The 26,885-nt window shown below is 40.7% G+C and overlaps 1 protein-coding gene and 1 long non-coding RNA gene across 2 annotated transcripts in view; both read left to right on the top strand.

Annotated features, from left to right (window-relative positions):
* Positions 1-26,677, top strand: part of cdh13 (cadherin 13, H-cadherin (heart)) — a 267,321-nt gene extending 240,644 nt beyond the window's left edge. The window contains exons 13-15 of the mRNA XM_086108938.1: positions 5,902-6,135; positions 7,518-7,736; positions 24,595-26,677. Coding sequence (XP_085965064.1) covers positions 5,902-6,135; positions 7,518-7,736; positions 24,595-24,602 — 461 coding nt within the window. The 3' untranslated portion in view covers positions 24,603-26,677. The remainder of the gene's footprint in view (positions 1-5,901; positions 6,136-7,517; positions 7,737-24,594) is intronic.
* LOC147205988 (uncharacterized) lies at positions 12,543-15,999 on the top strand. The gene is made up of 3 exons (XR_015100744.1): positions 12,543-14,267; positions 14,843-14,938; positions 15,188-15,999. It is a non-coding gene; the product is annotated as an uncharacterized LOC147205988 (long non-coding RNA).
* Positions 26,678-26,885: the final 208 nt, after the last annotated feature.

The following is a 26,885-nucleotide window of genomic DNA, read 5'->3' as shown; positions in this document are numbered from 1 at the left end:
GATGTTCCTTACTGCTGTAAAACAAGAAGAAGTATCAAATATTATAAAAACTTTTAAAAATAAAAAGTCAACTGATTGCTTTAATATTGACATGACAATAATAAAGCAGATTATAGAATATGTAGTGCGACCTTTCACGCACATATGCAACCTGTCATTCAAAGCTGGTATCTTTCCATCAAAAATGAAAATTGCTAAAGTTATTCCAATCTATAAAAGTGGAGAAAGACATCGGTTTACAAATTATAGACCAATATCACTACTACCACAATTTTCAAAAATATTAGAAAAACTATTTTCTCGCAGACTTGATAGCTTTATACAAAAGCATGCGCTGTTAAGTGAGAATCAATATGGCTTCAGGGAAAAACGGACCACCTCAATGGCAGTTATGGAGTTTGTGGAAGCAATAGCCACTAATATAGACAACAAAGAATTTACTGTTGGGGTTTTCCTAGATCTAAAAAAAGCTTTTGACACAATAGATCACAGTATATTATTGAAAAAACTAGAAAGATATGGCATTAGAGGTGTAGCTTATAAATGGATAAAAAGTTATTTAGAAAACGGATATCAGTACGTGCAACTCAACAATAAAAAAACGAATCAACTGAAAATCACTCACGGAGTTCCTCAGGGGTCAGTGCTTGGTCCAAAACTATTCATCTTATATATAAATGATATCTGCAAGGTCTCAAAACAATTTAAATGTGTCCTATTTGCTGATGATACAACTTTCTACTGTTCTGGAATAAATCTGAAGCAGCTCCTGACAACCGTAGAAAACGAATTAAACAAATTAAAAAACTGGTTCGACAGAAATAAATTGTCACTTAACCTGAAAAAATCGAAGTTAATTGTTTTTGGCACAAGACCAATCAAACACCAAGCTAAAATTATGGTAAACTCAATTGAGATAGAAAGAGCGTATGAAACCAAGTTTCTCGGATTAGTAATAGACTCAAAACTATGTTGGAAGCCACATATCGATAACGTAAAAAGAAAAATAGCCAAAACCGTAGGGATCCTCTACAAAACCAAGGAAGTGCTAAATAAGAGATCTTTGTACACATTATACACTTCATTATTATTACCATATATGACCTACTGTGTGGAAATATGGGGAAATGCCTGCAAAACAAACACACTCCCTATTCTCAACCTACAAAAAAAAGCAATTCGAATTATTAATAGATCAAAATATACGGAACCCACAAATCCACTATTTATCAAATTAAATACGATGAAATTTTATGACCTGGTTGACTTTAAAATCGCCCGATTAATGTACAAAGCACACAATAACCTGCTCTGCCAAAACATTCTGAAGTTTTTCGAAATTCGAGAAAGCAGCTATGATTTAAGAGGTACCAACTTATTCAAAAAACTCAAAACAAGAACAAACATCAAGCAAAGAAGTGTATCTATCAAAGGTGTTAATCTGTGGAATAATCTCGAAACGGACCTGAAAATGAGTAAATCGCTTGCTGAGTTCAAAAACAAATTCAAAAAAATAGTACAAACAACCTACATCAATCAGAGTTAAAATGATAAATTCAAAACATTAAATATAATGATAAATCAGAAATAAGTTGATAAATAGAGAAAGGTATATAAATATCCATTATGAATACAAGAGAAAATTGACACAAGAGTGTCAGGGTGTGGAAGTATATAATCCCGATACAAACCAAAAGTTGTAAAAATATCACGGTTAAGGGTAAAGTATGAGCCTTAATGGAGACTTCTTTCTTCTTACTTTTTTCTTTTCTGATTGATATAAAAATGATTTATTAGATACAATCACATAACGGGGTAGGACTAGATAAGTTTTTTACTTCTTCCTACTCCCTTGAACATAATAACTGTGTTGAATGAAGATTGATTTCTTTCTTTTTACTTTTTTTATCTACCTTATTTTCTGTCAAATTATTACTGTATATATGTTTTATGTTCAATAAACAAACAAACAAACAAACATTTCTCTGCAACCAAGTGGTCCGTCCCCATTTGCAATTAATGTCCTTTAACTTTTTTGCTCTCTATATGCTCTTTCCCTTCTCTCCTGTTACAAAAACACATATGTGTGAATTATAATTTTCTGGATAGGTGGGGGAGTGTGCTTCTTTATGTGAGAGGTACAACAGCAGAGAACGAAAGAAGCAAAACTGCAGAGACATTTACGTACCGATGTGGATTTATACTTGATGGTCACGATATAGTAATTTCATACATCCTCTGTGCAACACAATAATAATAATAATAATACATTTTATTTATAATAATACATTTTATTTATAAGCGCCTTTCAAAACACACAAGGACACTTTACAATCAAGAACAAAAACAAAAAAAACTGATAAAATTATAAATAATAAAAAAAGAGATGAATTTAAATAGAGTATGCGATTTTGAATAGGTGGGTTTTGAGATGGGATTTGAATGTGGGAAGAGAATCAATATTTATAATACGGATGTTGGGTGGAAGTGAGTTCCAGAGTTTGGGGGCAGAGCTGCTGAAAGCTCTGGTTCTCGTGATGATCCGGGCTGAAGAATTCTGGACCAGTTGAGGTTTATGGAGGAATTTGTGATGGACACCGAAAAGAAGTGAATTGCAATAATCAATACGGGAGGTGATGAGACTGTGGACAAGGATAGCAGTGGCGTGAGGAGTGAGAGACGATTTATATTACGTAGGTGGAAATATGCGGACTGGTTTATGTTATTGATGTGGGAGTGGAAAGATAGTGAGTTATCGAGGACGACAATGAAACATATGTTGAGTTTTTTCAAAATACGCCTCTGTCAACCAGACATCTTTTACCCAAGATGCACAACATCATTTAATAACGTCATTTGGAAATTTGGGGACAATTTGACTCATGTCCGAAATAACAGTGTAAAGGACACTTCCCTTTTGCCTTCATTCCCTTCAAGTGCTTGTACCGTATGTGTTTACGTACTGCATACATCTGCTGCGCTGTCTTTTGGCACTTGTCGCTCATCCACAGATTAAGTGAGCACACATTGATTGAAAATTTTTTCAAGTATATTTCCTACAAACGCCTGTTTGCTGTGCTATATTAATCCCTTATTATCTCCCTTAACAATTTAGGGAATGGTTGCTCATTCTCGGATTCGCCTTCAACACTCGTGCATTGGCTGCGATGCAATAAGGGCACGGCTCATGCAAATTGGAGATCCGCGGGCACGAGCCGTCATTTAGAATGATTTAAGATTCATCAACGTATGCACAATGGTGCGAAGAAAATAGGCCAGTACACCAGTGTTTGGAATCTGACGGTGATTTTGTGTATATACTTAAACCGTGCGCAGCGTAAGAACATTTATACACATTTAATAGTCAATGAGGCCCTGTGACTTTGGAAAATAAATAACTGTTTAATTCAAATTTAAATCTGTTTGTTTGCTTCTCAAAAGCAAATGATCATTGAAAATAAACCATTTATATGTATTTTTTTTGTTTATCAAAATTTGCATCACAAGCACCAATGTGCGACACAGAGTCAAGATTTGTTGAGCTTTTCGACCCCAGGTAGACAACTCATGCATAAATCCGAGAAAGCGCAGTGTTAAAAGCTACGTGCTACATGAACAATATGAACGGCATCTTGCAATTGTGTGTGAGAGTGAAAGTGACGTCAACAGCACTGATGTGTCGATGTTCTCCGCTTCATAAGCGTAGAATAGCATAAGTTCAGAAGCAAAAATCACATGAACTAGGGAAAAGAAATAATTGATTTGACTGTTGTTTTACAAATATGTATTTTACATTGTTAAGTAAAATCCATCCAGCCATCCATTATCTGCACCGCTTATCCTCTCAGGGGTCGAGGGAGTGCTGGAGCTTATCCCAGCTTTCTTTGAGAAGTGGGCAAGGTACACCAGAAAATACATTTTCACCCCCCCCCCCCCCCAGTCCCCTCCCCAGAAATAGCAACAGGTTATCTTTTTTCATACATAAAAAAAAAAAAAAACAAGATACGGTGTTCAATGTTATTCAAATCACTTCAAATGTTGAAAGGTTTTTGTGGCCCCCCTGTTGATTTTTGATGTTGCTTTGTTTTTCTTCTGTGGGAGACAATTAAAATGGTAATATTAAGGGTTGCCAATCTCTGGTGTAGAGTGATGTTGCAGGTATTCATTGTGTCTCTGGGCTCAGGCAAATTCACCCAGACACATTTGTTAGAAAACATTACCCATCATCCCCAGAGTCACCCTTTTTTGCATCATTGCAACACTTTCACACTTTCTTCAATGTACCCGTAGCCATCTTTACTTTTTATCGAACATAAAAACTCATAGTGCTTTCCAGGCGTCGTTAGCTTGACAGCAGCAGGTGTCCATGAATCACATGCTCACTGGGAACGTGTGCCTAATCCAAATGTTTCTGACATAGTGGTGAGTTGCCGAAGGCAGCAGACAAGTTCGAGTGATTCAGTGTACACCCTCTTTTTCGTCGGGATGACAAGCTACGTTTAGAGCCAGACAAGCACCTGGGATGACTGCTTCTGACACAACATGGTCAAAATTAACATTTTTGCCCACATGGGATTTGATCTCGTTTCAGTCTCTCCTTAGTCGCCACTTTTAAGCCATGTCAAGAAAATGTAAAGATTGCGGCTTAACCACAACTGTTGAAGTGATGGACAGTAAAGTTATTTGTCATTCTTCAGTTGCGCCTTCAACTGGCAACCCTGAAACACTTTTACATATCTCATTGTCAGCATCGTTTGTCAGAAATGACACTTGACAGGAGACAGTATAAGGCCCTCTGATGTTGCCTGGCTCATTTTCTCCTAACATTCAGACTGAACAACCCTTGGTTATGGAGATACGGAACCCCGGTTCATTTGGTTGTCGTGGTTACTTGAAAAGAGAAAGTTGTCTCATGTTAGCAGGTAAACTACTATATCGCATAATGTCACGGGACAGGTGTTAAATATTTTCTTTTAGGGCGGATTGGGTGACAAATAAAGCATGGTTTCACACCGAAAATTAACCGACATGTTCTGCCCAAAATACACACACATACATACACCCCCCCCCCCCCAAAAAAAAAAACAGGCTATTGTAAAAGAAAAAAAAGTTGATGGCCATTTTTGGTATTCAGATCATCTGCTGCCCTCTTTCTTTTGATTTTCTTTATTTCAAATGTCACAGGGCTTCATTAATGCAATCTTTCCTCCAAAAATATTCCTAACCAATCATGAAATCAAACCAGAAAACTTTCTTGTGTGGACTTTTGGACATTGTCCGCCAAACACATTCCACAACTTGGCTTTTATTGCTTTTAATCACTGTCTTGATACACCCACACCACGTCACCTGCTCCATCTTTTAAATTGTCTGCAAATATGTTTAACCGGGAAAGGCGGAGGAGTCCATTTTCCAATTCCAGATCTTTTCTGTAGGCGTTAATTGCAGACTGACCTCTGAAGCATTTTTCGATGCCATTTGTTTTAAATCTAATCTTAGTTAAAACCAAAGCGGCAAAAGGAAAGGGCAGAATACCATAATAAAGGCATGCGTGACACCAAAGCAAATTCTAAACCGAGTATAACACTTCTGCTTAACACCTGCACTGCGTGGTTGTAAAATGACATGCTATTTGGTTTTCAAGGGAACCTTTAATGAAGAAAACCAATGCACGGACCTGTATTTACTTGAATGGAACAAGTCCTCGATTGCGAAACAGTTTTTACAATCATTTTATACAATCAACTAACCTTCACATTTTTCTTGACTTTGCTGACTGTACTTTGCTTATATTCCCCAGTAGCAATACACGAGTGGAAGTAAAACTCCCAAGGAGCTAATAAGATGAACTGTCCAATTTGACTCACAAACTGATCACAAAATGTGTTTGTGTTTCTACAGGCAGCCCCCCTGCGACAGGTACTGGCACATTGGTCGTTCATCTGGAGGATTACAATGATAATGCACCATATGTGGTACCGTCAGTAGCACAGGTGTGTGAAGACGCACATGATATGAATGTGGCCATAGTTGGTGGACGGGACAAGGACCTACCACCCAACGGAGCGCCTTTCAAAATAGAGCTGGGAAAACAACCGGGACTAGATAAAACCTGGAATGTAACCAGGGTCAACTGTGAGTATTTTATACCTTTGCAATCCGTAATAAGCATATGACCGTATAACATCTACACATGTGCGACTGATCTACAGTAGTGAGTAGAACACCACTACATTTTAAAATTACATTCAGCTCTGATCAACACCAGCCACTTTCGAACAGGATAAGGTTGAGAGTGCAAAACAGATTTGCACGCATCTTCAATTCTTCAGGGACAGTTCAAAAAGTTGGCAGTGCTCATTGGAATCCACACTAAAAACAAGTATAGATCTGCACTGAGGATGAAGAATAAAATGATCTGAGGAGGAAAAGGATGTGTGTGTGTGTGTGTGTGTGTGTGTGTGTGTGTGTGTGTGTGTGTGTGTGTGTGTGTGTGTGTGTGTGTGTGTGTGTGTGTGTGTGTGTGTGTGTGTGTGCGTGTGTGCATGTGTAGGCAGACAACCAAGACATTGATTCAGCGCTGTCTTTGTAAGTTTGAGCGACGGAGCAGAGCTAAAACTTGCCCACAGGTAATACCTGTGACTGACAGCTGGCAAAGGGGGGCACTGATACTCCTCACTCACTAATTCTGTCTGCATTTGAACTCCTCCAAAAAATATCAGAATTGAATATAGTGTATGAATGAATACATGCATTCATTTGTTGACAGGACATGTGAAATCATATGCACATTGCACACCTCATCTTTTAGATGAGTTTTTAAGATGCTGCAGCTAAGCATCCTCCATGTCTTGTTCAAGAAAACAAAATCATATTGAAGAATCTAAACACAGTAGTGCCTTAAGATACAAGTGACCCAAAGAACCGAGATACGAGCTGTCGTTAGGCTGATTTTTTTTTTTGGGCGGGGGGGGGTGGGGGGCTCTGATTTATGAGCAAAAGCTTGAGATGCCAGCACTGCATGGTGGCAGTGAAATAAATTCACGTTAATACTTGCATATAAGTTCCGCAGAATTAGGGAAAATAAATGAATGAGTATAACATAACGGATGGCCAGGTGGTCGACTGGTTAACGTGCCGGGCTCAAAGCGGTGTGGGGTGCGGGGTTCGACTCCGGCTCCGGGCTTCCTTTGTGGAGTTTGCATGTTCTCCCCTGTGTGGGTTTTCTCCGGGTATTCCGGTGTCCTCCCACATTCCAAAAGCATGCACCACAGGTTAATGGGACACTCTAAATTGTTCCTAGGTGTGATTGTGAGCGTGAATGGTTTTTTTGTCAATGTGCGTAATGCGATTGGCTGGCAGCCAGTTCGGGGTGTGCCCCGCCTACTGCTGGGATGGACTCCAGCACACCCGTGACCCTCATGAGGATAGGCGGATTAGAAAATGGTTGGATGGATGGATTTAGATTGCGTTTATGAAATCGCTCACTCTCTCTTTTTCTCTCACCCTCTCCTTAGCCACACACTCCCAAATCATGTTGCTGCACGGTCTGAAGAAAGCCAACTATCATCTTCCATTGCTCATCACTGATTCAGGGGTGCCTCCTTTGTCCAACAACTCGGAGGTCAAAGTTCAGGTCTGCGTCTGCAAGAAGAACAAGATGCTCTGCAGCTCTGCCCATTCATACCACGCCAGCCTTCTCGTCATGCTTGCAACACTCATTCTTGTCCTACCATGTAAGTATCACTGCACAGACAGAGAACCAGATGATAATGATCCCTTTAGTACTTGAAAACATACTTTTAAGTATCCTTATTAAACATGAAACTCTTAAGTGATTATGGATGACATTCTGTGTCGCTTCATGAATCTGAATACCCTGTCAACAGCCTTGATTTATATTCAACAGTCTTTCTGAACAGAATATTAAATACATTTGCCTATAAATTATATAGGAACCAACCCCACAGTAATAACCTTCAGAATACAAATGTGGGAACGTTTGGTCACTGCCCATGCTACTGAGGTACGGATTTATGGCTCACACTTTTTTTTTCTGTAAACTATGTAAACACATGTATTTCAAAAGCTCCTCTTGTTTTCAGTATGTCTCATGAGGCCATTAGCAAGCAGCAATAATTCAGCCTCCTCCATTCACAAAATAAATCTCCAACAGCAAATTTGAAAAGAAAAATCTTGAAGAACTTTGGGGGCCTGTACATTCTGTCCATCTGTCTCAAGGTTTGCAACTTGTACACCAGAGGTAGAGGCAATGGTAAAAAGAAGAAAGCCATAATGTGAACATTTAAAAGACAGTATCAGCGTGAGTTGACACCAAAAGGAGCAAAAAGTAGACTGTTATTTTAGCTCTGAAGGAAGGTGGAATCGTAGTTCTCCCATTAGATTTTTCAGCCAGCAATGAAGTTAATTGATGAAAATCACAGCCATGTCTCTTTGAGCACTCTTTCTCGTCTTCTTGCAGCCTTCTTATATTGATCCTTCATCTGTCACACTACTTGTCTCCTATGCCAGTTTCATATTACTCATTTTAGAGTTGGTTCCCTGGCAGTTTTCCGATCTCCGCATCACGCTGTTTCTTGAACCATCAGAAACGCTCTCATAATATAACATCACAGTTTAGCGTTAACTCATGTGGACTGCAGTATTCAAAAAACCACCACTAATCTTTCTCACCGTTTGGATCTATTTGGGTATTGATGCAGATCAATGTGTGTGGTGTGTATCTGTGTAAAGACTCCAGTTGTCAAGTTTTCGGTGGGAGGATTTGCAATACTTCGGGGAAATATCAAAAAACAGTTTATTGTTATTCCAGCAACCAAAACAAATCGTACAGGGTAGCAAATCAAAAATACAGGACTAAATGAAGACTATTAACTCTATATTTCAAGAACATTTGTTTTCACGGCATGTGTATCTGTATCTGTATCTGTACTATGACTGATGTTTTGGGAACTAATGCTTTGAATGAGTCAGACTCAGCGCGGCTCAATGGCAGTGAGCGTGCCGCCACATCATGCATCGAGGCCAATTTTTTTCAGCTCTGTTTTATAAAAAAAAAAGGGAAGGCCTGAAAAAAAAATTAAGATTCATTTCTTTTGGTTGCGGGGCACTGTCTTTGCGTTTATGGTCTCTCATTCCCTAGAAGCATATAAGGTAAAAGATGATGCATTCGGCTGAATCGACTTAGACCCGGGGGAAGCACTTTTATCCATGTCATAATGTGCATTTGATGCATATATTATTTCCTTGAATCTGGTTTTTACGAATAACAAGTGTCAGGTTTATCCAATTTGACACTCAGGAATAAACAAAAGGAGGAGACGGGAGACTCGATTCTGGTACCAGGAGGGAACGAGGAGAAGCATTCGGTTTCAGTTCTCGGCACGTCACCCTCACGATCTCCCCCTTCACCTCCTCATTTATTGGGAAAGCTACTACATAGGTGTGTCCAACCTAAAGGGTGGGGGCTGTTGAACACACACTGAACTTGTTTGACTATGTGTGTATGTGAGTGCAATTTACGTACATGTGTGCAAATGTCACAAAAACATCACGTTGCAGCGGTGTTGATGTCTCTATTCACTGTTCACCCTTGCTCACTGTTTAGTCTTAACAGTTATCTCTTCCCAAACCACGTCCTCGGAAAGGTGGTTGCGTCCCTAACCTTTCACACAGTGCACCAAGCATTCTTGATTATAAAAGTGAGTACATAATGAAGAATATATAATGATTATAGATGTGAGTAAATAATAAAGGATATATCTTTATTGAAAGCATAAGCGTTCTTCATTGCAGGCAAAGTCAACTAATGATTACAAGCATAAGCGTTCTTCTTTGCAAGCAAAATCAAATTATCATGACAGGCAGAAGCATTCTTCTTTGCGAGCATAAATTGTCTTTGCGAGAATCAATCGAATAATATGCGAATGTATGATTACTAAAAATAATAAATCCAACAACAAGTAATGTCTATATATCCAGTGAAAGAAGGTTGCGTCACCTGTATTTTTTATCAGGCTCGACATTCCGGTTGTGAATCATTTCCTCAGTCCTCACAAGTCACGAGTGCCGGCTCGTGAGAGCGTCTGTGCATCCATCCTTGCTCTCGTTTATGTCAAAATAATGAAATTTCACTCCACCTCAGGGAATCACCTCAGCCAATATCATCTCCTGGCTCTTGATGAAGAATATCAGTAAAAACAAAAAAATACAAATAAAGCCTCTGGGTTAAATGATATCACTGCGCTGATGAAAACAATGATTCAATGGCTAAAGTAACATGCTGCAGAATTGCATAGCAAGGCAAAATGCTTAAATTAAGCTTTATGATTTAAAAGGCAATTAATTAAATAATGTGTGACTGAAAATGTACCTAAACGTGGACAGGTGACTGCAGAGGTGTCTAGCCACAAAGTAAACATACTTTGTGACCTTACTTTAGAAGAAATTTTGTCACTGTATACTTGAGTGGAGTGGAGTGGTTATTTTTCACCCTACTTCCTCCTTCCACTGTTTACATTTTTCCGCAAATATCTTTACTTTTACTCCTTACACTTAAAAAAAAAGCCCCAATTTCATTTTGTTTCATTGAAATTTGACTTTTTGCGCCACTACTGAACTTTCACTCCATGAAACACACATTAATGCTCAATAGTGAACAAGGCACTTTAATTATTTGACTTGTAGGTCTACTAAATACGATCATCTTTAGCAGCTGAAACAGGTGGACTTCAATGTAACATTTTAACATAACATTGTAATCATTATGACCTTTTTTGGGGGAAGGTGGGGTAATGCACAATAGGCCCCTGTGACATGGCTCAAGCTTTTCTCCTTGGGCTAAATTAAAAAAGAAAAAATGATTGGGGTGAGGTGGATTAATCCGATAAGTATTTCATTTAGGAAAGATTAATCCAAAAAAACGCATTTGGATTATCAAAGAACATAATGACAAGTAAATGTTTGACTTTACTTCCGCTTCAATGCATTCTTTTTTTCTCTCCTTTGTTACGTGTGGTCGTGAGGGTTTGTTTGCAGTTCCTCTCGCCACCAGTGGACACGACCGCTTCTCCTGCCTATCTGGTGTCATACCTGGTAACAATTAACACTTAGGTGGAGAGGATATAATGAGTAGTGAGGAGGCTACAGGGTGTGCTTTTCCTTTGAAAGACACGGCACACAACAATGCTCCTGCTACACTGTTTGCAGTGATGCCAATCATTCGTTGTTCTCATTTTTTCCCCCACAGCTGCCCAGTTTCATGCATGATTAGCATGCTGGAACCTTTCTTGTGTTACTTTATTATTTTAATTTGGGCTGGTGATCGCCAGGAGCCCCATTACTTCGGTGTTCTTTTTGTGACTCTAGATTTGATTCTTTTTCTTTGGTTAGGTGGACAACACTGGATACAACAACCTTTGATTTGGGTTTTGTTCCAGTGCTGGCCCTCTTTATTCTACTTTTGGTCAGGGTCTTTTTGCTTGTTTGTTTGAACTTATTTTTGGGCAAAATAAAGCTGTGTCATTTGACCTCTTCTTTTTGTCTCTGGCGTCCTTCATATGTTCCTGTCTCTTACCGAGCCAAAGAGGCCGCAACATCCTTCATTCCCATTACACTTTTACTTCACTAAAAAGCTATATTTCATACTTCAACTTACTGGTGTACTAAAGTATTTTTCAAACCCAATATCTATACTTTCTCTTGAGTAATGAATACTTTTGAACACAGCTGCTGGCGTGGTAGTCCGGGCCACATAGTCTCAACGTGGTCGGGTCATCTGCACGACGGTCAGTCTGGACGTGAACAGGTAAACGCGTCACAATGGGCCACTGAGCAGACATTGTGACCTAGCGCTGCCTTGGGGACGGAACTGAGTCTAGATCGGCCTGTTGCAGGGAGGTTGGGGGACACCAGGTACAAGAGGAGCAGATGTAAAGGGGAATTGGGTGGACAGACTTGCACCATGCGAGTTCAAGTGGCAGAACAAGATGACTTGGATATACAAAGTGGGTGTAGAAGGAAGGGATGATGAGACACAAATTAAGACGACGTGACTTGAACAGAAGCGTGGAATGACGTGACTTGGAAACGGGTGCAGAATGAGGTGACAATGTGGTGGCCACATATAATCGGCCAAGCAGGTAGCCAAGTGAAGCTCAGAAGGGGACAAAGGGTAGAAAAACGACATTTAGCAAATGAAAATACAAAACAAAAGGAGTTTTAGGTAAAGGAGGCCACATCTGAAAACATAACCTTCAGTATCTGAAGAATCGGAATCTACAGTTTAAAGATGTGTTGGGAAGGTAAGGTTGAAGGATGAACAGAAAAAAAAACTATTAACATGAGGGGCGCCAGAGGACACCTATGAGAGGAAAAGAGAGGAAAAAGAGAGGGCATACTTCTTAAGAGGGACTTGATCTGCATGCTCAGGCTGATAGTGTGTGTTTTCCTCTGTGTCTGGGTATGCTCAGCTATGGCCTGGTCCGCATATAAGGATTTTTTAAGTCTGAAAAGATTTTTTTTCGTGACAGACCACACACATATTGATAGAAAATGAGTTTTGGGGCATATTTTGTGTGGTCTGCTCCCATAATCTCAACACAGAACACACTACACACCTAAAGATTTTGCTACGTCACCAGTCTAGAACACAGTCCTCAGAGGCAGAGTTCTTGCATGATATGTAATCTAGCCATTCATCTGTTTTCGAATCCGCTCATCCCCACGAGGGTCACGGGCATGCTGGATCCTATCAAAGCCGTCTTCGGGCTGAACCTGTTGCCAGCCACCCGCAGGGCACACACAAACAAACATCCACACTCACAGTCACACCTCGGGGCAATTCAGAGTGTTCGGTTTACCTACCATGCATGTTTTTGGAGTGCGGGAGGAAACCGGAGTACCTGGAGAAAACCCACGCAGGCACAGGGGAGAACATGCAAACTCCATGCAGGAAGGCCATAATCTCTGCACTGTGAGGCGGATGTGGTTCCGAAGAGGATGTGGGGCAGGAGTGTTGGAAAATGGCAAATGGAGGGAAATGCTTTGGAAAAAAGCTCGTGCGGTCCAGGCAACAAGCTTTTACAAAAAGCAACATTTTTGTTGAATTCACCGCTGCTTCCTGGTTCATCATTCGGGATGATTCTTTGGTTGGCTAAATTCCGTTCACAGAGTCAAATGGCTCAGGAGTGGCGGTTTTCCCCACACACATGAAGATTTTTGGTTGTAAGTACAGTAATTGAACATGATTGATACCCAACATTGAGGGCCCCGACTCATTTCTGACCCTATTATCGGGACAAATCTATTCTCAACACACCTTCGACATTAAGGATAACCTTATCGGACAATCTTATAAAACATTAGATCGTTGAACGTTGGATGTCCTCGGTCAGTAAGGTTAAAATCAGGTTAAAAACAGACGGATTGGTTTTATCAAGAACAGCCAATTGACTGGTATCTTCAAGAGATACAGAAATGTACAGCTGCATATCGTCAGCATCGCCGAGGAAGTTCACTTTGTGCCTCCTAATGACGCTAAGAGCATATGTAAATTGAACGATAACTACCTAAAATTCAACCCTGTGGGACACCACATTATTTCATAGACTTCAATGAAACATGCATCCAAACTTGTCATAAAAACCTCTCTCAGTGAGGTAGAATAAAAAAACATTTGTGTACAGCACCAGAGACGCCATCAGATATTTTAGTCTCAATTAAAGGATGGTGTGCTCTACCATATCAAAAGTGGCACAAAGATCAAGCAAAACCAACACCCTTTGTTTTGGGCAATCAAGATTACTTTGAAATTGATTTAATAATTGACTAGGGCGGTCTTGACTGTGGTTTACCCTAAAACCAGACTGATACTTTATCAAAATATTGGCATTTGAAAAAGTTGTCGGGTTGAGTGCGTAATTAGTACCCTTGTTGTAGTTATCAATATTGTTGAAATCCTGTCTCCAAGTTTAATGATGGCCCGAGAACACAGTCGACTTTTAAGGAACGCTCTTAATTGCAATTGGAATGTCGGTGGGTGCCTCTGCATTTGGAAAGTGTGGTACTTTGTGATATTAGGTTCATGAGTTGCCATTTCTTTTTCCTTCAAAAAATACTTGCATTCATTCAAAAATTGCATTGATGTACTGTAGCATTTACTAACCAAATAGCTGCTACAGATGACATTTTTTTTTCTCCTCTTACCCATAGCGTGTGTGACCAAACACGCTGATCTAACGCCGATGGTGAGTCCACGTCTCCCTTTTTACAATGCCACGGTTGGTTCTGAGCGACATGAGCTCCAGGTCAAACACTGAAAAGCTCCTCACACAAGCCCAGCAGGCACCAGGAGAGATGACTCCTGCCCGAGCTCATCACAGAGAGCAACACTGAGCCACAGACATAGGCGACTGATCACTAGAGTGTTGAATGTGAGAGGATGATAGAGAGCCACACGGGATTCTGTTTCTATTCCCTTATCTCCAAGCTGAACTCTGACACTGACACGGAGAGATGAGAGAACGGAAAAGGGAAAGAGCCACAGGGAAGGGATGAGAAAAGGAGATGAATGTATGGAGATTAAAATCTTTTTTCTCCCTTTATGGTACTACAACAGTATAGTAGTGTCTCCATATACAAATATACAAGTCATATACAATTACACAGAGTAGCATTTGGGAAATATACTCATTACATTAAAAGAGTTAAATGTATTTCCGCGGCATATGTCCTCTGAACTAAAATGGAGTCAAAAAATGTGGCACATGTATACTGATGCTCTTTGCATCACTAACGGGCATGTATTATCTCTCCTCAACAGCTTTTCGCAAGCTCCAAACACATTTTCAAAACAGAAAATGGATGGCTAAAGCAATGCGAAAGCAGAGACGGCATCGTTTATATATAGTTTCTACAGGTTGGTGGCTTGGACTTAAACTACTCATGCCTATAAGAGAATTACATTTATGAAGTGGCATTTCATAAATTCACGCACACAGTTTCCTTAGGTGTTGTAGATAATTCCCCCACTTTTGCTCGATTTAGGTCTTCAAGCGCCAACCTCAATTTTGTCCATGCAGGATTACAAGCTGTAGCAATAAATTGGTCTGAAGCTGTGGAGCACTCCAGGAAACTTGATTGTGTCTGCTTTTCTTTGTCATTTCAGCAAGAGTTCCAGAATATTGAAATGGCAAGAGTAAACGAGAGGGTGAGGGTGTTGGAAAACCAAACAATTTACCCCTGCGTACTGCAAAAAAACAAAAAACAAACTAGGATCCCTGGGGTATTTAGTCCACACTGTTTGTCTTCTCTGATCCTCCACTTCACTATGATAGCCATTTTCATTCTTCTACAGCAGGCATGTCCAGCTCCGGGCCTGGAGGGCCACTGTCCTGCCTGTTTTGCATCTCTCCCAGATGCAACACACCTGATTCAGATGAGCAGCTCCTCAGCCAGCTCTGAAGCAGCATTAGAACAATCCTGATGATTTGAATCAGGTGCGTTGCTCCTTGGAGAGCTGGAAAACAGGCAGGACAGCGGCCCTTGAGGACCAACTTTGGACACCCCTGTGCAGACATGTCCAGCTCCGGGCCCGGAGGGCCACTGTCCTGCCTGTTTTCCAGCTCTCCCGCCTGCAAAACACCTGATTCAGATGATCAGCTCTGAAGCAGCATTAGAACGATCCTGATGATTTGAATCAGGTGTGTTGCTCCTGGGTGTCTTGTGTCTTGCGGGTTAATGTTTACCAGCGCACGTCTGTGTCCGTATCCTTTTGGGCAAGTGAGGGAGGTTGATTTTATGTCTTGTGAAGCACTTTGATTTCCACTTGAGATGAAAAGTGCTACATCAAGTTTGATTGACTGGCTGATTGATTCTTTGATTGTTTAATTGAATGCATTGAAGCCCTGCAGAGTCCTATTCCTCCTTTTGAATTATGAACTGAACATTGAATCAAGGAAAAATATCACACTTTTTTTTGTAATTACAGTGCAGTTTCTGGTTGTTTAAAAAAAAGGTAGTTTTTTTAATGCCATGTATTATCCCAAATTAAAATTCCATACTTTTATCAGCTTCTTCCGAGTTCTTTTTTTAATATATACTGTATATGAGTCTTCAAAATATTCAAATTGGGTTTAATGTTAATGATTTGTTTCAATGCTGGTTACATGAGTATAAAGAACAAGCCATAAAGGGAAATCACCAGGTTGCAATACTTAATTCAGTCCTTGTCAAATGGCCCTTTGGCAACAATGCCAGCTGTGAGCTTTATCAAGCCATCCCCCTGCAAGCTTGGCTCACTTAATAAAAATGTGCCTCTTTTTTCAAGTTCCATCGATTTGAAAGAAAAGCATCTGTGAACAATGGCTTTTAATTCTTGCCACGTAATGTTCCGTGCAATAAGGCTTTCAATGTGTGACACTGGAACTCATAAGTGGCTTCTCTCTCGTTTCTACCTTGTTCATGAAAGCTTGATTGATGACTGGCTACTGCCAGTCCTCCTCCTTACTGGTTCCTCTGAGATCAATTTAATTGGGACTAGTGAGTTGGTGGTTATGAAGTCAGGTCTCATCAGTAAAACCACAAGAACGGCTATCTTGTCACCAGTTTCTGCAGTTTGTGTGACGAAGGATGTGTTTATATGTAAGGTAATTACATAAACACGAAGCCATAAAACATGCTTTGCCCCTTTTCCACTGCACCTCTACTTCTAATGGCTCAAATAGTGCTGAGTCTTTTTAATACCTTATTAGCTTCAGAGTGTACCGAAAACGGATGGGCACACCTGCATTAAATAGGCTGCAGATACTTTAATGAGTGCAGGGATGAACTGGGAGGTAACTGTGGAGTCATTAGAGCTGTTTTTCTAACAAGGGACCATTCCAACAATGACAGCCATTACTTGCGTATTGTCTACAACAGCAAATAAATAAATACATAAATAAATAAATAAATGGGCATGTAGCCAAAGTGTGCACAGAAGGGTTGTGCATCTCACCATTAAAGGATGATTCATTATGTATCTCGAAACATGAGGTGCGACATCATTAAAGGAAGGATTGATTTTAAAAGGGAACAATTTGGTTTGATTCAGTGGGATTACGATTTGATCGAATATGGTATGACTCAGTTCGAGAGGGTACAATTAATGCAATGAGTTTCTTGTTGTTTTTCCGCATACATATGAATGAACTCGTCAGGACAGCGAATGTGGCTTTTCCTTCACAGATATACTGTATCTCTCTCTCCACTCCACACTCCAAGACTCTTTTTGCCTAACGCAATATACTGTACTGTATTTTGAAGTGGGACGATTCAATGTAGTTTGATTCGATGCACTCGCATATTTTAAGTCAAAACCAAGTTTCTGATTCAAATTCCATTTTTTTTTTTCCCGAAAGCTGCAGTATACAGTGCATGCCCCAAACTACAACAAAGGTACTCAGAAGCTAAAACATGCAAGATTTGGATTTGGTGTGTAGACATTGCATCCTTTATAAAATCTTCAAACAACACGGCATATGTAAGAAGGGAGAAAAAAAATGGTTCGTCTGTCATGTTTGTATTTTTGTCAATATTTTAGCACATGTTCTGTAAAGTACTTTGTTACAGTGGCAGCTGTTATGAAAGTGCTTTACAAATAAAGCTGAATTGAGTCATTATCAATCTACTTGAACCGCAAGAAGAGCAAACTACAGGAACTTCCATTGGCTGTGAAGAGGGTCATCCGCATTGACTTTCATGTTCAGCCATACTGCAAATCAGTGAGTGTTCAAAGTTTAGGGACAGCGTGAAAAAGAAATGTTAGCATTTGCATTCACACCACTCAGTAATGAAATAGTCTGTGTAGTCTAGGATGTAATCCTGGTATGGTGTTAAAATGGGCTGTCACCTGAACTCAACCCTGATTGGTGTCCATTTGAAATCGAAACACCATCCTTACGGAATGTCTGAAGTTGTCTTGATCAAGATTTTTTTTCAGCATCATTTTCCACCTCGCTTGCACGATGAACTCAAACTTCCCTCGGGTAGGCAGAATTTCACATGATGGTATTTGATGGAAAAAAAAAATGTACGTCGTAGCTTGGTTTCTACTTGCGTTTTCAATTTCATATTGTTTAAAATAAATTGGCCAGTAGTTGTATTTCGTGGGATGTCATGCCATCGCATGGGCTACAGGGCCAACTGAACATGTTTTGGTTGAAGTAGGTGCAGGCAGCTATCGTGTTGAGCTGCGCGTGACTTTTTTGGACTGGGTGGTACGACACCTGACTCCATTCAGTCGAATGAGCATCATTCATTTTAAAAAAATAATCTCTCATAGCTGATTTAATTAATAACTATTTTTACAGCACAAATAAAGCACATAACAAACTAGTGTCCCCAAATTTTTCCTGGGGTAGCGGACCAGTTTCACAGAGGTTGGACAGACGTAGAGACAAGACATTCGGTATGTGTTAGAGGAATCTATGAGCAAAATTGTATCATGTTTAAAGTTTCATTTTATTTGGGCACGTCTAAACGTTTGGGTGCGTATCCAGCACCCCCAAATGGCACAAAGGCGCCGGCCACTTGGCCGGAGGGCTGTTGAAGTCCACAATTAGCACGTCAATGCAGGTGGGCGATCAGAGAAGAGAGGGCTAGACTCGGTCGCAAAGGGGGAATGAATAATCCAGGAACAGCGGTTGAACAACAAAAGACGATTTGAGAACACCCGTCATGCCCAGGCGATATTCGTCGTCCGCAAAGTCTGCAACATGTTGATTCAGCGTAGACCAGACAGAAAGGAGTCAACGTTCAAAGCTCAAACCAAGATAACCAATCACTACCGAGGGGCCGGACCGGGGGTGCGGTATGCAAATATCGGCGGCAGTGTTTTCCTTGTATGTTACAATAAAAGTCCGAATTGGCGGGAAGGGAGCTCGAGAGTGTGATCGCGGAGCAACTAAACCGTCGTTTGCTCTCAGAGATCCGCTTCCGGCGATATTGAAGTCATTTCTTTAATTTTGTCCGAGAAAAGCTCTGACAGTATGTTTCCCCACACTGTGTAGTGTTGGCATGAACACACAAAATGTTAATCAACACCCAGTTGTGTCATTATTACTGTGTTGAACATTTAACATTTTAGTCAATGTTACTTTAACACTGGATAGTGTGGATGCAACCAGACACTTTGCCTGTGTTAAACATCATATGGTGTCGAATTAAAACCAGCAGATTTGCAGTGCAATTGATCAAATTTACAACAAATCCAGGCAAAAATCAGACAGATCAAGTTCTGTGAAACTGGGAGAATGCCAAGTACTGCGTTATAGATCATCCACATTCAAGCACATTGGGAGGAGGTACAAAGGCACAGCATCAATGTGCAACTTGTAGGGAATGCAGGCATCACAAAAACCACCTGTTTCATGAAATGGCCAGAGTTGATGCATAAATGCCAAGAGGGAGCCAGATCTACAGAAATCTGCATCAAGATCGACCTACCGGCATCATATCAGGTGACAGCGCATGTCCACCCATATTGTGGCCATGCAATGACACCTTTCGCCATGACAATGCAGCTGAGAAGAAATGCTGTGCCCGGGGAACAACTAGGGGCACAATTGAAGGAATTGTGTGAATTGAATCAAAAAATAAATACTAAAGCAGACGCACACACTAAGCAGGCAAATGGGCTTTTTTTTCCCCCTACAAACCTGATGGTCTAGTGCTTGTGGATTTACATGCAGCCCCTGTGTATTCTCTCACTCCGCTTGTATTGCAGCCTCCTCACTCTCAGGATCTTCATCTGTCTCTCTTTTATGTGCTCTATCTTCTATCTGAAAGTATCTCCCGGGTCCTCTGGCTTTCCCTCTGTGACACCCAACCAAGTTGCTTCTCTTCATCTCTCTCAACATCATCATCTGGCGCTATAACAGTGTTCTCCTTGTTATTTGTCGATATGGTGTGGAAATGAAACATAATGTCCTTTTTGTCTACGTTTTCAACCATGGAGGGGAATATGCAATGTTTAAGCAACCCAGTTTCTGAATAACATGTAAAAGAGGCTCCTGTTGTAGGATTGCTTGGTTTTGTATTGTGGTAACATGAAGTAATGTTCGTGGGTTGAATGAGTGCCTCTGACCTGACAAAACCCCTGGCCCCAGCCAGGCCTCCTGAGTAAAATTGGTCCAGAAGACCCACTTCTCTGGAGGTGTCTTCCTGCAGTACCTTTTTTTTATGAAATGGACAGTCATGTTTTTCAACCAAACATTGTTTAGCACTCCATGATGTGTACAGTTCAATGTTGCCCATTCTGCATCCATTGCAGCCCGGTCATCCACACATATGTGGTCTCTTCTCATGGTTTCATATTTTTTTTCTCTCATGTGGGCTTTTGAGTTTTTCCTTGCCATCTTGGAGTGTGTGTGTGTGTGTGGGGGGGGGGGGTGCATTAGGGGAGGTATTGAACATTTGTCAACTGTGGGACTTTTAAGCTCTTGTGATGAAGAACTGTATAATTACATTTGACGGATGATGACTCTAGAACCACCACTGCATTGAGGGCGATGAAAAATAAGAGATACTGTCAGGTTAATAAGGTACTGCAGGTCCGCAATGAGTTTGTTGCCTTAACCTAAATGGTAGTGACTGCCAACCTATGAAAGGAAGCATGGCAGTACTGTGAGCGCAAACAACAAACAGAATCACTGAGCACATAATTTGACAGTAGACCACTAAGAAACAGACACAGGCTATGTCAAATTGCCTCCATCTCACGCGGCCTGTTTTACACCGTATTGCACCACATGCATTTTGCTGAATGAGCAGTCCCAAAAAGGCTCAGCAGTAAGCCTGTAAAGTAAAAGCTATTCTGCTCTTGAGAAATCTTTCTATGTCAGTGCAATAAATTGTCTGTTTAATGGTGTTGTAGCACTGCATTATCACAGCCATCCAGAAGCAGGAGTGTGGTGTTGCAATACAATCAAATATAGTGCATGCTACTTTATAATCTCATCATCCTGTGTATAAACTCATTAGAGGAAAAGCACAAGAAGTACAAAACAATACATACCATTAGGTACACCTACACAATGTGGGTAAACCAAACGTTTTCTTTCAGTCATTTCTAACAGTTGCATAAAAAGTGCCATAAAGGTTTTCATAAGTACAACCTATGGATTTACGTTTATATTTTTTTAATAATTACAAATTCATCACAAAATAAGATAGCGTCTGTTAGTTGACAATAGTGTTCAAGTTGTTAGAATAACATATTCTCCAAATCCCTTCTATAAATGTATAACCTTTTAGCACCACACCTAATGTGGCCTCTATTTGGAACCCCCAAGTGCCGAAGAGGGGACAAAATGAAGCTGCTAGCTGGAATGGAAAAATACTTCATTCAAGCTCAGACATCTTCCAACATGTCACAAACAGAAGATGAGAAACAATCGATAAAGCCTCATATTTCAAATCATTGTCCAGCGTGCGTGTGTCTATGTATGTGTGTGAGTCAGCCCGCTCTCTCTATAGCTATGAATACCGTGATTGTGTTACATCTTGATCTGCTGTAATTCCATCTGCTGTGACAAATTGTCATACTGCCACAGGAAACCACTCTACACGTATGTGTGCACGCACGGACACACACACAAACACACACACACACACACAGAACTCAATGCATTGAACCAGTTTAAGGTCAACGCAAGTAGTGCTCAGGTGCCAACTTAAATTACACTGACCACAACCATCTCACGTTTCAATCTGATGTGCAACACGAATCAGTGATTGATGCGTTGGGGCCTTATTTTGAGGTCAGGCATATCAGAGGGTGCAATAATGTAGCACTGCTAATGGATGTGAATTTTAGAGTGCAATACTGGGACCAACTAAGATCCTGCGCAGGACCATCAAGTTGCCAAGCTTCTGGTGATGGACCCGGGATTTTAAGAAGAGAAAACTGTGTGTGTGAGTGAGTGAGTGAGTGTGTGTGTGTGTGTATATATATACTGTATACACACACATACACATCCATCCATTTTTCAATCCTCTTATCCTCACCAATCGCAGGGCACACAAAGACATACAACCATCTGCGCTCACACTCACACCTAGGGACAATTTAGAGCGTATAATCAGCCTGCCATGCCTGTTTTTGGAATGTGTGAGGAGACCGGAGTACCCGGGGAAAACCCACGCAGTATATATATATAAAAAGTTAACATTAGCATTACTACACCTTGTGACGAATGTTTTATTCATAAAGTTACCATGTTACAACCAGTAAATTATAGAATAACCAATACTGTTTCATAATATTTTTCATAACGATTAGCCTACAAATCTAATGACCAACTTGCCTCGTAATCGTGCCTCTCGTCGTATCTTGCTCTCGTGTTCTGTGCATACATCCCAGGTGAGTTTAGTGAGACGCCCTTCGGACGATTCATACGAAAAATCTGACTGGCATTCCCATTTCTTAAATGTCGTAATTAATAGACCTTTGTGAGTTTTTATTTTCGCCACCATCTCAAACTTTCATCCACGCGATTCCTCAGTTTGCGGAGTAAAATAGCAACCCGCATGCGCACATAACGTTATCTGTTGCACCCCCCCCCCCCCCCAACACTGAAAACAAAACAAAACGAAAGTAAATTAGAAGAAAGACACTCACACACCACACCACACCACAAACACACATACAGGCCCAGTGAAATCGCGTTGATCACACGGTCAACTCGTGTCCGGTGACTTTTATGGTTAAACTATTTTTCGGTACTGTTAAAATGACGCCACGGAAACGACACACTACCGGTAACGATTGTTACCGTGAAATCCTCAGGCTTGCCGTAGTTTTTTTTTTGTTTGTTTGTTTGATTTGATTGAGAAATTTCCTTGCGTTCCAAAAACACATTATTTGGAACTGTGCGTCCCGTGGGAAAATTATGCGTTTAGGATGCGGGACGCAGAAGTAACGAGATGGCTGAGAATATATGTGAAAATTAACAGAACAGGCTTTCGGTTCATTTACAAGTGCAAAGAAATGTGTTTCTAACACTTGAATTAGAGCAGTGGTCCCCAAACCTTTTTCCTGTGAGGGCCACATAACTTTTTGCTTCTCTGATCGAAAAAAAATATTGCTTTCCAGAAACCCACACAAAATCAAATAACCTTTTCTGCATTTTTCACAGAACAAAAGTCAGCAAATAAATAATAACATTGTTAATGAAATAAATGATAACTACGTAAACCTCACGGGTTCTTCACAGAAAAAAAGTTAATAATTTGCAGCACAGTGCTTGCTGGTGAATTAGGCAGTGAATTTGAAACCCCGTTCTTCCATCTCCCAGTTTATGCATCAACCCCGAGACGCGCCCACCAGACTTGGAGCCCTGTCGGATGTGTTGCTGGCCAGCTTTGACGAGCACAGGTCTAACTCTTCCATAGTTTGGTGCACTTTGCCGAAAATATCCCCCCGTCGTAGTCCCTTTCAGACTTTGGAGCGCTGCCAGCTCCTCGCACATCTCAAAGTTTGCGCTAACTCCACGAATAAAAATTAGCAGTTGCGCTGTGTCCTGCACATCCGTGATCTCATCCTGTGCTAATGAAAATAATTCAAATTCTTTCATCTTCTGCTGCAGCTGGGCATATCCATTGACCGCGATTTCTTCGATCTGGTCAATGTTCTCGCTGATAGACTCGTGGTATGAAAGCATTCATGCATTTCTTGGCAAACTTTCCATCAGCGAAAGGTTTACCGCTGCTTGCTATCAGTTGAGCAACCCGAAAGCTAGCCCGAACAGATGGCTGGTTCAGCTGAGCAGTTTGTTTGCTCGCATTGAGCCATCGTACTTGTCTTTGTGACGGTATTCATGGTGTCTCCGCAGATTGTATTCTTTGAATATCGCTACCGCCTCTTGACAGATGAGACAGACAGCCTTTTCTTTGCATTGAACAAAAAATAAATAAAATCGTTTCTCCACTTTGGGTCAAATACCCTGCATTCCGAATCCTTTTTTTCTCTTACCTAACCTTTTCACCATGATTACGTTATCCTTGAGAGAGGCAGATTCAGGGTTTTTTTTTTTTATGGGGTTGCCAGATAATGTCACAGACCGCAGAAGGATGGAACAAATGTCACGTTATATATGTTGATAAAATAGTTACTAGCTAATAGTTAATAATGAAAATAGTTCAGAACTAAGGAACATTTTATTGCAAAAGCCCAACTTTATCATCAAATACACAGATGAAAAATAAATCAAAATACTCTATGCTAATGTTCAGGGGGGCCGTACCAAATGTGGAGATGGGCCGGGTCCGGCCCATGGGCCACTGAATAAGAGCCTCTCTCTTCTGTTCTGTCCGCACTAAATATTTAATGAAACTACACGAATACCCGCAGTTTGTAATTAACCCTTTAATGCACCCTTTAACCTGATAACACGATAAACTGTCCACTGTAGTAACCGCTGTCCCTGAAAGGGTTAATGTGATTCCCTGTCGACCTTGGTTTTCCCCCCATGGGCTGTCCATGCCTCACCTTCCTGCTATTCAACCTTTTGCCTTCATGTCTTGTCTCACCAGGCCTGTAGCTTCTGCTAAATGGTCCACCGGAAATCAACAACGTATCTCCCACACACAACGCTGGCTTCGCAGAGAGGATGAAAGAGAAGGAGAAGGAGTCTTCATACCATGAAAAATGATACATGACAATAGACACAATCCCCACAAGCTCAACTGTTGTGTAAAAATCACCATCTTCTCGCGACACTTGTCTGCTTTTCTTCATTGCTATTTTCCTTGGCGCACTGCTTCTTCCCAATTAATATCTCATCATCTTAAATTTGTCTGACTGCCTTTAACGTTCTGTGATCGGCCCAAACTAACCCCGTACACCATTGAGTATGTAATCCTTATTTTTTCCCCCCATCTTAGGTTTTGCAGTGTCAAAAACAACGGGTGTCCATTGGTCTGTGAAATCTGTCGAGTAGAAGGTGGCATGATTTCTTTTTTAGCCTGGATCCGACGTATTCTGTCAAAGCACGTTCCAGCATTATAGAACCCCATCAAATAATCAATATTCTACCGAACAGATGTTCCATTACTGCTGATAAAGTGATTTAACTTGATTCATTAGCATTGTTTTAATGAGCATGACTGGTTTTCATTCCCGTGGCAAACATCTGTCAGACATAGTTGAGTTGATACCCTCCGTCACTTTACATACCCTTGAGCCATCTACAGTGATGACTACCATTTTAAAAAAGTATTACTAACGCCATCAAGACAAAAATAACAATATTCAAACATTTTCTGTTTAATTGTGTAGAACTGCACTACTGAGAAGTATTTCCATCATTTTAGCTTGAGGAAAAGGGAAATGTACAACAACAAAAAAAAGAAGCTGACAGTTCTACCACAATAATAAACTTTATTCATGAACGTCTCAATGGCAGGCTTAATCAAAACTGCTGGAGGACAGCACAATTGGTAAGCCTTTGTGTGTGCAGTTTGCATGTTTTCGCTCTGCTTGTGTGGGTCCTCTCTGCATATTCCAGCGTCCTCCCACAGTTCAAAAACATTCGGTTCAAAGAAGCCTCAACTGTCTATAGGTGTGAATGCGAGTATAAATGGTAGTCTGTCCCGAGATGTCAGAACCGTGATTGACAGGCGACTAGTCCAGGATGCACACCACCTCTCATCCTACCATCCACTTTGGGATGAGTGTGATCGTAAATGTATTTGTGGTTGGACAAACACTGCAGTATAAATTTCCAGAGTTGGTCTGCCATCCTGAATGTTTTTCCTCCACGTTTCCCCCATCCCTCTATCCCAGAACACTCGCTCCCCTACAGAAGCCCCCCCCCCCAACCCTCCATGCCAATAAACACGGCAAAGGCTGAGACACCGTCGTGGTGGGTGTAGAGTGTTGGCTCTTTGATGTGTTCTTTTCTATTCTCAACAGACTGTGTTTGATCTAGTTTCTCTGTTTCAGAGGAGAGATGCTGCCTGTTTCTTTGTCTGCAAGTGGTCGTGGTCTCTTAGGACAAGGTGGTAGCCAATAAGCCTTTAAAGTCGGAAAAACTCTGGAGTCGTTTCTCCGATGTACCTGTTTTTATTGCATTCGTTGTCATGGAGTGGAATCAGTATATAATGGTGTGAACCATATAAAAAGTACTATGATATAAATATATTATTTTTTACCACGTTACAGTATTGATTAACTTAAGTAGTTTAATTGGTTCCCCACAGAGACTGTGACGAAAGAAGAAATGTTTCCCCAGTGAATTTGAGAACTAGTTTTAATGCCATTGGTGTTGGTGTTGACTTTTTTCATTGTAACATCTTTGCTGGTATTTTTTTTTAAATTGTGTTTAATTGCAAAGTGAAAGGTCTTTGAGTTTTCAATGCTCATGTGCTTTGGTTCAAATGTTGCTCCCCTGTTCGCTCTTCATGTTTTTCAAGTCCTAAGAAAGATGTAAAAGAAGAAAACAGAGAATGTGTTTGTGGTGCATACCGTAGTACTTTTCTCTCCTGCCTGCACTCATCAAACGACGGGAAGCAGTATGGGCTCGACTGGAAAGCAACCTCAAAGAAAAAGAAGACATTTTGAATGAGTAATGTCTGTCTTTTGCACTAATTTAATAAACCCGTGACTGAAAATTGCCACATGCTGCTCCTGGCCAATTTATTTATCGGAATAACAAGCATACACTAACACAGATACTCACCATGCTCACTAAACTTAACTCACAATTACATGGCAAGATTTCAAAGTAAATATGTTCATGTGCCCAGCAAGCACTAGGCAAGTCCCAGCAAGAAGGATACGGTTATGATGTAGAATATAAAAGTAAATGACATGAAGGCAAGTT

This window comes from Hippocampus guttulatus, chromosome 4 (genome assembly GCF_054856545.1).
Source record: "Hippocampus guttulatus isolate MCC_2025c chromosome 4, RoL_Hgut_1.0, whole genome shotgun sequence".
NCBI lineage: Eukaryota > Metazoa > Chordata > Actinopteri > Syngnathiformes > Syngnathidae > Hippocampus > Hippocampus guttulatus.
This window is presented reverse-complemented; position numbering and strand designations above follow the sequence as displayed.